The 14,023-nt window shown below is 46.0% G+C and overlaps 1 protein-coding gene across 1 annotated transcript in view; it reads right to left on the reverse strand.

The window, feature by feature from the left end:
• Positions 1-10,874, reverse strand: part of SKA1 (spindle and kinetochore associated complex subunit 1) — a 12,995-nt gene extending 2,121 nt beyond the window's left edge. The window contains exons 1-6 of the mRNA XM_015812146.1: positions 10,775-10,874; positions 9,512-9,613; positions 7,963-8,087; positions 6,205-6,296; positions 5,418-5,555; positions 2,000-2,169 (exon numbers count right to left, since the gene is read on the reverse strand). Of these exons, the coding sequence (XP_015667632.1) occupies positions 2,000-2,169; positions 5,418-5,555; positions 6,205-6,296; positions 7,963-8,087; positions 9,512-9,613; positions 10,775-10,808 (661 nt within the window). The 5' untranslated portion in view covers positions 10,809-10,874. The remainder of the gene's footprint in view (positions 1-1,999; positions 2,170-5,417; positions 5,556-6,204; positions 6,297-7,962; positions 8,088-9,511; positions 9,614-10,774) is intronic.
• Between the last annotated feature and the right edge of the window lie 3,149 nt (positions 10,875-14,023).

Raw genomic sequence — 14,023 nt, forward strand, 5'->3', positions numbered from 1 at the left:
TTACCTGTGTTCGGTCGGATTCGGTTCGGCTGGCCCTCCAGCTGCTCTCTAGGCGTCTTTTCCGGCGTTTCATCTCTCTCAGCTCCTCGGTAAACCAAGGAGCCAGTCGAGATCTATGCCGGGTCAGAGGCCGCAAAGGCACGACTTGGTCTAGTGCTGCGGCAGCGGTCATTTCCCAAGCTGCCGCCTGATTTTCCGCTGAGCCATGAACTAGATCCTCCGGATATGGCCCAAGCTCCGTCAGGAACCTAGTAGGGTCCTAGTAGGTATTAAGCAAAATACCAATTCCAATACCAATTAAGCAAAAACACAATGGAAAATCAGATCAATGGGAGGCTCCATCTTGACTACTATGTTCTAAGACAGTGGTGGCGAACCTATAGCACGGGTGCCAGAGGTGGCACTCAGAGCCCTCTCTATGGGCACACACACCATCGCCCCAGTCCTAGGCCTTCAGCTGGGTTTTATAAAACCTTTTCACTTTAGGCCTCCACCGCCGTGTGAAAAAAAAAAAAAAGGTTCAATCAATCAGTCAATTTCAACTTCTCGTGGGAAAAAAAAAGATCTTGCAAAGTTGGAATTGATTGATTGAACTTTTTAGTCCCACCCAGTCTGCCGTTACCACCGCAGCCACGCCCACTCAATGGGCCACACCCACCCAATGGGCCACGCCCACCCGGCACCTGACAATGCATAAGTGGGTTTTGGGTTGCAGTTTGGGCACTCGGTCTCTAAAAGGTTCGCCATCACTGGTCTAAGACAAGCGAAGGAAAGACCTCTCATGAAGGTGCCCAAGAATGCTAGAATACCACGCCGTCTAATATCAAGCTAGCTAGACCGTTGGTCCACCTAGCCACCATCAATCTGATCTACCCGAAGATCTCCAGGTTTTTAGAGAATACGGTGCGTTCCTCCCAATTATCCATTTATAACTATTTTTTTTACAGAATTGGAGATGTTAGAAACTCAACTCAGAGACTTCTTTGTACAAAGCACGTGTTGCCAAGCCATGAATTTTCATCCTAAAGGAAATGTGGCTTGGGCTGCAGTCCTATTTCTTGGGAAAGCCCACCAGTTCTTTCAGCACGGAAAAACACCCCAAAGGGTTGATTGTAAAAGCACCCAGTTCAACCCCAACATCTTCGCGCAAGTCCGAGAAAAGCCCTTCTCTGAAATCCTGGGACCCAATCAACGCAGACTGAAAAGAGAGCTAGCGAGACCAGTGTCCTCATTCTGGGGCTGGTTCACACATTGCGCTAAGTCACAGTGTTGGACTAGGCATGTTGTGAATTCAGCAACTTTGTTGCATTCATTGTGATTAAACAAGCTATGACGTGGTTCCACCGGCAGCTTCCCACAACCCAATTTGTGTCTAGCACAGGCCATCTTTAAGGACTGAAATAAGCATCCGCACCTTTAAAGCTGGCAACACCTTTCAGGTATGGAACTAGATGTCACACTTGACTTTCACTGGGGAAAATTGGCATCAAGACTGGCATCTTTCCAACTTACTGCCTTCTAGGTCGTGAGGGATGGGTACAGGTAAGTCCTCAACGTACAAGCATTCATTTAGCACTTGTTCAAAGTCACAACGGCATTGAAAAAAGTTACTTATGACTGGTGCTTGTAGTTACAACAGTTGCAGCCCTCCCAGGATCACGTAGTCAAAATCCAGCTGCTTGGCAACGGGCGTGTATTTGCGATGGTTGCCGTATCCCAGGGTCACGTGATCACCCCTTGCGACCTTCCCAGCTGGCCTCCAACAAAGCCAGCGGGGACAGCCCTGTTCACCGCGTGGTTCACTTAACAACTGCAGTGATTCATTTCATAACTCTTGACAAAAAAGGTCATAAACCCAGGCCACAACTGACTTGTTCTCCACCCTGCTCAGCCATGGAAATTCTGGTGCCAGCCGTCCTCATGAGTCCAGGACTAGCCAGACTGCCAGGGGTTCCCTTCCCGGGGCACGGAGAGGCCCGCGCTTCCCTCGACCGCTCACCTTTTGTGTCTTTGGTTTCCTCTTCCTGGAATCGGAAGTAGAGGTTCCTGGTTGCGTTCACCATGGTTTTCACAGGCTGGCGCATGATGCTGTACTTGCTAGCCACAGCTTTGTTGATCTCGACCACGACCGCGTTCACCTGGCTGTGGGTGAGACGGCCTTTCATGTACCTGCAGGGGAGAAGAGAAGAGCTGCTTAACGTAACCAGGAACACCGAAGGCACGATTTCCAAAGGACACGGGGGGAGGTCCCGGGAGAACGACACAGACCCGTGAAGAATACGAGTAGAAAGTCTGAGACGCCATTGCCATCATTTCCAGAATTTCCTTGCAGCTGAGCAAGATGTGCAGATGCCAGCGACAAGGGCCATGTGTAAAGTCTGGCCATCTTTTGAGACCCAAACAACATCTTAAAACAAGAGGAACAGAGGGAATCAACCTTCCAAGATGTGTTTTGCTATACGGGCAGTCCTTGATTTACAACCGTTCCTTTAGTGACTGTTCAAAGTTACAACAGAACGGAAAAAAGTGACTTATGACCATTTTTCATATTTATGACTGCCGCAGCATCCCCAGGGTCATGCGATCAAAACTCAGACGCTTGGCAACTGGCCTGTATTTATGACGGTCGCAGTGTCTGGGGGGGGGGTGGGGTGTTTCATGTGATTCCCTTTTGCGACCTCCTGACAAGCAAAGTCAATGGGGGAAGCCAGATTCACTTAACAACCGTGTGACTCAACATCTGCAGGGATTTTGTCTTTCTTAATATGGTTACCTCCCTCCACCTTTTTGGCTTTTGGGTTTCAGATTCTGGCTTCCTCTGAATCCCCATTGGAACCATTGAAGAGCTGGAGTTATAGACTCCAGAGTCACTGCATACCAGGGAACATCTGCGTCCGTTGTTCGGAGACGGTTGTGTAGCAGTTGCACTCACACTTCTGATCACCGCAATGTTATTATGATGTTATACAGGCAGCTCTCAACTTACGACCACAACTGAGCCCAAAATTTATATTGCTAAGTGAGACATTTGTTAAGTGGGTTTTGCCCCATTTTACAACTTTTCTTGCCACATTTGTTAAGTGAGTCACTGCTGCTGCTAAGTGAGTCACACGGTTATTAAGCGAATCTGGCTTCCCCCACTGACTTTGCTTGTCAGGAGGTTGCAAAAGGGGATCCTACGACTCCAGGATGCTGCGACCGTCGTAAATATGAACCAGTTGCCAAGCATGCAAATGTAAACCACGTGACCGTGGGGATGCTGCAACAGTCATAAGAGTGAAAACGGTCATAAAGCACTTTTTTCAGTGTCGTTGTAACTTCGAACGGTCACTAAGTGAACTGTTGTATGTTGAGGACTACCTGGAATATTAATATTCTATCTGGGGGGCGGGCGCACTCAAAATCTCCACCTCCCAACAGGGAGTTGGATCAACCGATCAGCATGCAGGATGCGCATCTCCGCGCAACGACTGCATAGCTGAGTCGGGAGGTCCGGCTGCCTCCGCCCACCTGCGCTTGCCCCTCCGCCCCCTTTGGCAGCACAGCCGGCCCTTGTTGCCCGCGGGGAGTCCCGGAAAAGGCCTCAGTCAAGCTTCGAGTCGTGACTTGAATCTCCACATCGTCTTTCGGCCCACAGGACATTTTGAGACACATTTGAGGAGAGGGTTATTGATCCGGCTGCTTTCCGAGCTTATGGTCATCCAATAAAAACTGACCAGGGATCCAGTTACGTGGCCAAATCACTGAGCAGCAGCACCGGACCCAATCACATGCGGCTAAATCTATCAGCTGCTCTGCGGGTGTTTACGTTTTAAAGAAGCGACAAAATATATCGTTTGGGCTCAGGATCGTCCCTTGGACTAGGACAGTGATGGCAAACCTTTTAGAGACCGAGTGCCCAAAAACTGGCCCCGCCCCTGCTCCACCCCATGCCCCGCCCCCACTCCGCCTGCCCGCAGATCGGTGAGGCGGTGAGGGCCACTCACCGCCTCCAGGGCCTGCCGCAGATCGCCCAGCAGCGCCATGGCAGCCATGCCCTCTGCCCGCGCCCCGCAGCATCAACTGTGCATGATGGGGTGTGTGGGCAGAGTCTTGTCTACGCTGCCTGGCTGCCATGTCCTTGGCTGCACTGCTCCGGGTGGGCCACGCTTGGTGGCGACTCTCCTCCAGGGGGGCTGCTGGAGAGGGTCGCGGGGGGAGGCAAGGCTGGGGCAACAGCACGTGTGCCCACAGAGAGGGCTCCAAGTGCCACCTGTGCCATAGGTTCACCACCATTGGACTAGGAAAAGGAAGTAAGAACGGCGCCTTCGTTTTCATCGTGTAACAAGAACGGCACGCTAACCGTGAACCTTGCCTCATTTTTATGCTTGGGGAGAGAGAGGAACAGAAAATCAGAGAGAATGGCGCATTATCCAATCCCGAAGCCACCTCACTTCATTCGGAAGTCCACATGCTGGACCTCAACACCCATAATCCCCTAACCACTATTTATTTATTAAATTCCCCCCACCTTTATCTTACACATAGTCCTCAACTTACAAGCATTCGCTTAGTGACCGTTCGAAGTTACAACCGCATTGAAAAAAGTAACTTGTGACGGTTGCAGCATCCCCAAGGCCAAGTGATCAAAACTGGGATGCTTGGCAACTGGCATGTACTTACGACGGTTGCGTTGTCCCAGGGTCACGTGATCCCTTCGCGACCTTCTGACAAGCAAAGCCAACGGGGGAGCCGGATTCGCTTAACAACCCTATGACAAACTTAACAACTGCAGTGATTCACTGAACGACTGTGGCAAGAAAGATCGTAAGATGGGGCAAAACTCGCTCAACAACTGTCTTGTTTAGTGATGGAAATGTTGGACTCAATTGTGGCCCTGAGCCAAGGGCTCTCTGTGCTTTATAAACAACTGAAGATGATGAACATCTCCTCCTCTTCCTCTTTTCCCCACAACAACCACCCTGTGAGGTGGGTTGGGCTGACAGAGAATGACAGGCCCAAAGTCACCCAGAGGGCTTTCGTGCCTAAGGTGGGACTAGAACTCCCCGTCTCCTGGTGATTGGCCCAAAGTCACCCAACCAGCGTCCGTGCCTAAGACAGGACTAGAACTTCCCGTCTCCTGGTGATTGGCCCAGAGTTACCAAGTCAGCTTTCAGGTGGGACTAGAACGCTCCGTCTCCTGGCAATTGACCCAAAGTCACCCAGTTGGCTTTCGTGCCTAAGGCGGCACTAGAACTCACCGTCTCCTGGTGATTGGCCCAAAGCCACCCAGCCAGCTTTCATGCCTATCATCCTGCACTGGCTGGGCATTATGATGGTTCAGATCCAGCCCAATGGCAGCCAGCGCCAGACTGGGACCGCTCTGGAAAAAGAGCTATAAAAATGCAGGGCAACTTTCCCGTTTGCAGATTACTCACGCGGGAACGTTCTCAAACTCCTCTGCCGTTATGAAGGGCGCTTCTCGGATGCACTTGGAGACTTTGGCCGACTTCTTTGAGGCTTTATTCTCCTCAGCCTTGCACGGTTCCTTCTCCTTTAGAGCTATGCCTACCGAACTGGAATGCAAACGGAGAGTCCATCAGACAGTGCCGGCTGGCGACCCCAAGGGGGAGGGCCTTCTCTGTGGGAGCACCCACCCTCTGGAACGAACTGCCCCCAGAGATCAGGGTGATCCCTGATCTCCCTTCCTTCCGCCGCGCCCTCAAGACGTGGTTGTTCCAGCTCGCGGAACTGGCCTAAGGGATTTTAAAGGGGTTTTAATTACTTTTAAATTTGACGTATCTAAATATTTCTTTTTAATCAATTTTTAATTAGATGTATATGTTAGTATTTTAATCATTGTCAGCCGCCCTGAGTCCGCAAGGAGAAGGGCGGGATATAAATGCAATTAAATAAATAAAATAAATAAATAAATAATCAAAAGCTCACCACGCCAGTGACTATAAATAAATAAAATGGGGCATCAAACAGCGACTAAGCAGATGCACTCAGGAAGCTTGCAGCAGGATCAGGAAGACAGCAACGCTTTTGTGGTCGTTTAAGATATCCTGCCTGCGATTCAGGAAATCACTATAGCATTAATTCTCCATATAATTGTTTAGTGTGATTATAAAACCACGTAAAATGTGCAAAACCCTGGCTGTTTCTTCACAGTACGCCCCTCTTTTGCCCCTTGGTAGCCAAGGTGATTGACAGGACACAGACCTGCCTTGTGTGGCTTGGGGAAGGTAGATGGGCACATTCTCTCCAAGACGCTGGGCCTCCAGATAGTCCCTCTCCACCGACGCCTGCAGCTCCTGCAATCAGAAATACCAGTGCTGCACAAGACTGGAGTTTGGGAAGATGGAGAAAAATCACGTAGGGGAGAGGCGATCTCCAGAAATGGTTTAAGCTAAATCTGTTTTGGAGGTCTCATACAGCTGAGTACATACAGGAAGAAATACAGAACACTCGTAGGAACAATCGGAGCACAATGATCGCTTGCCTTAAGGCATAGAAAAAGAATCCAGGGGCCTCCTGAAATGTTTGTTTTCAAAATATTATAAATAATTAGTATTTTCACATCAAAAACCATGGTAGAATTCTTTTGATGCCTAATGAAAACACTTCAATTATACTAGTGATAGAAATTCCATCCTATTCTGCATTAATCCATGTATTTAGAGCAATGGTTCTCAACCTGTGGGTCGGGACTCCATTTGGGGTCGATCGACCATTTCATGGGGGTCACCAAGCAAGGCTGTCCGCCATTTTTTCCCCTTTTCCGGCGGGTGCCTTATATCCCTTGGGCTGGGCCAGCTGGTGGTCGGCCTGCTCTGTCTCTGCCGCTTGCCAGCTATGCCTCGGCCGGCGCAGGGGGCGGAACCACGCATGCGCAGCGCTCCCGGGCAGGGAAAGTCCTCGACTTACGACCGGTTGGGGTCGTAGCATTAAAAAGGTTGAGAACCACTGATTTAGAGGCTTCTGTTGATTTCTAGTAATGTGCAAATCTTATTTTTAGTCACCCTGAGTTAAGTTAAAATAAGTTGCACACTTTATTTACTTTTCACGTAGTTACTAGATTTATTTCCCACCCTTTAGGAACTCAAGGTAGCTTATGCAGGGACCTTCACTCCGTTGCCACAAGCAGCAGCTTTTAGTAATTTTACTACATACATCAGACAGTTCCCCAAACACACTAAGCTTTTGTAGCTGAGAGTGAAATACAGGTCGTCCTCAAGTTACAATCACAACTGAGCCCAAAATTTGTGTTGCTAAGTGAAACATTTTTAAAGTGAATTTTGCCCCAGTTTACATTTCTTGCCACAGTTAAGTGAATCATTGCATTTGTTAAGTTAGTAACACGGCCATTTAGTGAAATCCAGCTTCCCCACTGACTTTGCTTGTGAAAAGGTCCCAAAAGGTGATTACATGACACCAGGGGACACTGCAACCGTCATGAATACGAGCCGGTTGCCAAGCCTCTGAATTTTGATTACGTGACATTGCGGATGCTGCAACAGTTGTGTGAAAAATGGTCAAAATTCACTTTCTTCAGTGCCGTTACAACTCTGAACAGTCGCTAAATGAACCGTTGTAAGTCAAGGACCACCTGTAAGGTAGGACGTGAGATTAATAGTTAGGATTAATTTGTAACTCTTGGTCCTCCGCACTATAACAACTTTCTAGAATAATGTAATCCAGTGGTTCTCAACCGGTGGTCCAGGGACCCCTGAAGGGCCACAATGTCGTCACAGGGGGTCCACAAAGGCTTGAAGAAATGTTAGGATTTAAATCTCGAGTTACGTCTTGGGGGTCCATGGCCACAAAAGGTATTCAAAGGGGGCCCATGGTGAAGAAAAGGCTGAGAACCACTGGTGTAATGTGGGCAAGAGGCACAGCATTTGCTTTAGATGCTTAACATCTGTAGAGGTCAGAAGGTACATTTTATTGAGATTCTGAGGCATCAAATGTCGTTAGTACCTTGAGTTTTTTCTGTAGTCTCCACTGATGATGATACTCCTCTTCCAATTTATTGAGGAGGCTATTTAAGAGGAACATTTCATGGACTACCTTATTGAGCACTGTCTTCAAAGATGGGTCCTGGTCTACAAATAAAGAAGATCAATCATAGCATGGAAAAAAGGTAAAGCAAAAGGCCTAATCCAAAATTGCTTTATGTGGAACACAAGCCATTTCCTCATCCTGTTAGCTCTGAAAATGGCTTTCTGAAGTCTTCTCCTTCGCAATCTTTCTGCAACTGCAGTTGGCCATCCTCCAAGCCGATAATACCTCTAGACGACATGGGTTTTGATGCCGGTCATTCAAGAAGAGCTTTGCGGGACTGACCAAAACATGAGCCAGCAGGGCTGTAGCTGCTAGGCAAAAACTATCCTGGGATGCCTTAAGAGGAGCACTGAACCAGACCCTGGGAAACAGATGTTCTACTCTGCCCTACTCAGACAGGATTTGGAGTGTGATGTCCAGTCCTGGGCACCATAGTTCCAAAGGGACAAAACACCGTGAATTAAAACTGTGAGGAAGTAGGTCCACGGCTGCGGAAGCTGCCATCTAGGGAGACTGGCTGCCACATGAAGTGTGAGTTTTCTTTCAACAGAGATCTTCCAATAATAGCTCTGGGGTCCTCTCCCAGGGATGCTGCAGTGCATCCTGATCTGAGGAACAGATGTGGTATCTTCTAAAGCCTCTTCCAAATATACCTCTCTAAGTATTCACAGTCCAGCCTTTGAGAGCCAGGTTGGTCTAGCGCAGGGGTAGGCAACCTTGGCTCTTTTATGACTCGTGGACTTCAACTCCCAGAATTCCTTAGCCAGCTGTGCTGGCTCAGGAATTCTGGGAGTTGAAGTCCACGAGTCATAAAAGAGCCAAGGTTGCCTACCCCTGGTCTAGCGGTTAAGGCATCAGGCTGGAAAGCAGGAGACCCTGAGTTCAAGTCCCATCTTAGCCATGAAAGCCGTCTGGGTGACTTTGGACTAGTCACATGTCTCAGCACCTCACAAGGTTTATAATATTTATAAAATTTATTGGCCAGCCATCTTACCACAGGGTAATTGGGTTGTTGTTGTTGTACGGAAAATAGGAGGAAGATGTGTTGGATATATTGGCTGCCCTGAGTTATTTGTAAAAATAATAAAGGTGGGATACAGATAAATAAATAAAATGTTGCATCAAACAGCGACTAAGCAGATGCATTGAGGAAGCTTGCAGCAGGATCAGGAAAGCAATAACGCTTTTGTGATTGTTTAAGATATTCTGTCTGTGATTCAGGAATTACTGTAGCATTAATTTATATAATTATTTAGTCTGATTGTAAAACTATCTCAAGATACCGTCACTGATGGCAGTAAATTCCATAGTTTTATGCTTTGTATAAAGGGAATGAAATAGTCCGCAAGTATATTCATCAGACTGGCATTCTCCATGCATATGTTCCCAGACTCCCAGATCAACTTACAAAGCACTATTGCATAAAGCACACCAGTTCTGCCCTAAAGAAATGACATTTTCTTACCTATTTTTCTCAGCTGAAGTGACTTTTTGATATTTGAGATCTTGGAGTTGAGATGAAAGCATAGGTCATTTAAGTTTGAAGAGATTGTATCCCATGTTCTTGCTTTAAGGAGGAAGAAGGAAAAATAGACTAATGTTCAGTTTTAAAGGTTACAATAGCTAATGTTGTTTTACACATTTTCACTTTGTAAGAAAAACAAGTATTTTTGTCTATCTGCAATAGATACAAAATATATAATATCATAGGTAAAGGGGACACAAAGACAGAAATAGGAAAAAAAGTATTATAAAAATATATTAAACATTATTAGAATGAAAATAGAGGTATTATAATGGCACTTTTTACAGAACATTTTCACTTTTCTAAGGATACGAGTATTTGTACAGATCTGCCTACAAACAAATAGCAGAAATATTAAATATCATAAGTCCAGTTCAAAAATAAAAAATAAAAACATTCTTTAGTTGGGAATGAGGAACAATTGATCTCTTTACTTACAACACATAGAGTAGCTGTATTTTATTAAAACTATTAAATAGTTTTCCAAAAGAATCATGGCCAATTCCAAAAATGCTAAAAGGGAAATAGGGTTTGTATACACACACACACACACACACACACACACACACACACACACGGGGAAGAGGCTTCGTGGTATCTGTAGCAGAACATCCATATTCAGCCATAGTTTCATTCCATACAGCATTAACCTTGTGAACTCTCAAGCTTCCTCCTTCCGGTATGTATTCAAGATGGACAGTATTTAGTATTTATTGGTTACATATCTGTAGGGATATGGGTCTATACATATGTTGTTCTAATTATGTTTAGGTGTGTGTCATGTATGTGTTACACTTTGAGAGCGGCCACAGTAAAAAAATGACAATAAAGGTTATCTTATATATGAATAGAAGTTAATTAATTCCAAATTATAATAATGTGGTATAAGAGCAACACAACATGTAAGTTAATTAATTCCAAATTATAATAATGTGGTATAAGAGCAACACAACATGTAATGCAATTATTTTATAATATCAAATATAACAATGGTTACATACCGTTAAATATTTATTTTAATCAATGCAATATTAAAATATTATAATTTTGGAATTTTAAGTCTCCCAGAGCCTCTGTTTTGAGATGGGCGGCTGGAGTAAACAAATAAATAAACATGCATGCATGCATGCATGCATAAATAAACATTAACATTGCTTTACACTGTGCTGGAAAGAAAGTCCCCCAAGGGCGTCGGGGTCTCACCGGGAGAGGCCAGGCTCGCCCCCCCATCCTCCATCTCCGGGGTCGCCGCTCCACGCAAAACCCAGAATTTCCCTCCGGCGGCGACTCGCTCACATTCAAACGACCCGCCCAAGCGGTTGGGCGTCCCAAATCGCGCGAGAACTCGCTCCTCTCGCCGCGGAGGCGTTGCCGGTGCTCCTTTCCGGTCTCGGGAGGGAGGGACGAGTTTAGCCATCCCCTTACGAGAGGCGAGGAGGTTAGCCATAGACGAGAAACATAGAGCGGCACACAAGGGTTGGGAGATAGAAATGATAGAGTCGTGCAGCGCTGCCATACTTGGGAGGGGAAAAAAAACCCGGATTTATCCGTTGGGGAGAAAAGGGCTCAGAACTTTGGTTTGAACTAAACGGAGGGGGGGGGGCGTTGCATCTGAATTGACAGGTATAGGGGAACTTTATCAATGGGGCAGACTCTAAAGCAGGGCTCTTCCAACTTGGCCCTTTTATGACTTGTGGACTTCAACTCCCAGAATTCCTCAGCCAGGCACAGCGTGCCTGGCTGAGGAATTCTGGGAGTTGAAGTCCACAAGTCATAAAAGGCCCAAGTTGGAAGAGCCCTGCTCTGAAGTTTTGCTCAGATGAAGTTTTTCCTTTCAGACAATCAGTGATAGGACTGGCCACCTGCAAAGATTTAAGATGAATGGGCTTCAGCTCCCAGAATTCCCCAGTCAGCAGAATTCTGGGAGCTGAAGTCCCTACATCTTAAAGAAGAACAGAGTAACAGAGTTGGAAGGGAGCCTGGAGGTCATCTAGTCTAACCCCACAAAGGCTGAGATTGAGAAACGCTGATCTGGACGGTAGCAAAGAAATAGGCAATTCCTGTCCTCACATGGTCGTTCACATTTCTGCAGCCCAGAGTCAGATGTCCGAGAGGCAAAGGCAAAAAAGAATATGACAGAAAGAAGAGAAAACCATCCAAAAGCCAAAATTCTATTAAAAATATGCCTATAATTCAGTGCTTCTCAACCTTGGCAGCTTTAAAATGGGTGGACTTCAACTCCCAGAACTCCCCACTGGCTGAGGAATTCTGGGAATTGAAGTCCACCCATCTTAAAGCTGCCAAGGTTGAGAAACACTGCTGTAGTGAATCTATGAATTCTATACACAAGGTGCCAATCTATGAATTCTATACACAAGGTGCCGGCCCTCTATGTTAATTGCTGTATGCCGAGATCTTGAGTTCCAGGTAGTTCTTGACTTACAACCATTCGTTTAGTGACCATTACAACAGCACTTTAAAAAATGACTTATGACCAGTTTTCACACTTATGACCACTGTAGCATCCCCATCGTCACGTGATCAGAATTTGGGCACTTGCCAACTGGCATGTATTTTTGACAGCTGCGTTGTCCTGGGTCATGTGATCACCAGCCCTAATCTTCCCAGATGGCAAAGTCAATGGGGGAAGTCAGATTTGCTTAACGACTACATCATGATTCACTTAACAACCACAGTGATTCGCTTCACAACTGTGTAATAAAAGGCATAAAATGAGGCACAACTCACTTAGCAACTGCCTCACTTGACAACAGAAATTTTAGGCTCAGTTGTGCTTGTAAGTCAAGGACTACCCATACTTCATGGCAGGAATTCTGACCAAAGAAATAACAGAACAAAAACAGAATAACAAAGTTGGAAGGGACCTTGGAGGTCATCTAGTCCTGCCCCCAGCTCGAGCAGGAGACTCTACCATTTCAGACAAGTGGCTATCCAGTCTCTTCTTAATAACTTCCAGTCATGGAGCACCCACAACTTCTGAAGACAAGCCGGTCCACTGGTCGACTGTTGTCAGGAAATTTCTCCTTTGTTCCAGGTTGCTTCTCTCCTTGATTAGTTTCCATCCGTTGTTTCTTGTCCTGCCTTCAGGGGCTTTGGAGAATAGCTTGACACCCCCTTCTTCGTGCCAGACCCTCAAATATTGGAATACTGCTATTATGTCACCTCCCTAGTCCTTCTTTTCACTAGATTAGCCATACCCAATTCCTGCAACTGTTGTTTATAATGGCAGCAACACTGAACTAAGTCTAAGGCAGTAAAATCTGTGTCTTTATTCAGTCTTACAATGCAGTTGTAGCCGAATGGAAGCCTGAAGTGAGGGGTGAAACTGGGAATGCAACACTTCCCATATCCAAGCAAAGGGAATGCTGAAGTCCAGCGATAGTGATCGTTTCTTCGCAACCAGTTTCCAAGTTATTTTGGAAAGCTTAGCAAAACCATTCAGCACGGTTCTTAGGTGTAAACTGGACTTATCTAACACACACAAGGTAAAAAAAAATAATCTAGTCTTGCATTCACACAATATACTTAGTTCGTTTTAACCAGGTCTTTTGTGTCGTTTGTGCCTTTGCGACTCATTGGACATCCTGTGGTTTGATGTTTCATGTATAATACATAAGGACTGGTTCAATCATGGGTTGTATGAATGCAGTCATACCAAACAAATTGCTTTAACAGGATAGTCTGGCTTCTCCTTCCTCATTCTCATCATTCTGTTCCTGGCAGATCTTGACTGGATTCTGAAACTCATGAGGGATGAGCCTGATTGGCACTTGGATGGGAGACCACCAAGAGATTCCAGAGCTCAAGGCTAGACTGGGACATTTAAATTTTTTTTTAAAAAGGTAGCAATTACTGTACATAGCACCACCATGCTGCCAGCTCCATGAAAGTGTAAGTCGACTCATGAGGGCCTGAATTCATCTAGAGCAGAGGCCCCCAACCTTTTGGGCACCAGGGACCGGTTCCATAGAGAGAGGTTTTTCCACGGACTGGAGGGTGCGTGGTTTTGTGTGCTGCCTGCATCCCACGGATGGGACTTTGCTTGTTTGTGCAGACCAGTTGCTGGCATGCTGCGGACCAGTGTCAGTCCAGTACCAGTACAGACTGGGGGGTGGGGACCCCTGATCTAGAGACTTTCTTTATCGTATGCGGTAGGTGTATTCCACAGCAAATTGTAGAAAAGTAATTGAATATTTTGCCATTCCATGTATGAGAGAAACCCAGAAAATAAATTAAAATTGGGGGAAAAAATAATATTTCCAGAACAGGACACTAGCAAAATCCTTCCATATTATCAATGTTGCCTGTGAAGTCATCACAAATCAAGTGGTTTAACCAAAATATCTTACTGTCCTTGTGTAACTATTTTACACACTGGCTTTTTCAATTCTCCTGTTATTTTTAAATGAAATAAAATACTGCACTTTTTAT

This window comes from Protobothrops mucrosquamatus, unplaced genomic scaffold, assembly GCF_001527695.2.
Source record: "Protobothrops mucrosquamatus isolate PMUCROS unplaced genomic scaffold, P.Mucros_1.0 scaffold70, whole genome shotgun sequence".
NCBI lineage: Eukaryota > Metazoa > Chordata > Lepidosauria > Squamata > Viperidae > Protobothrops > Protobothrops mucrosquamatus.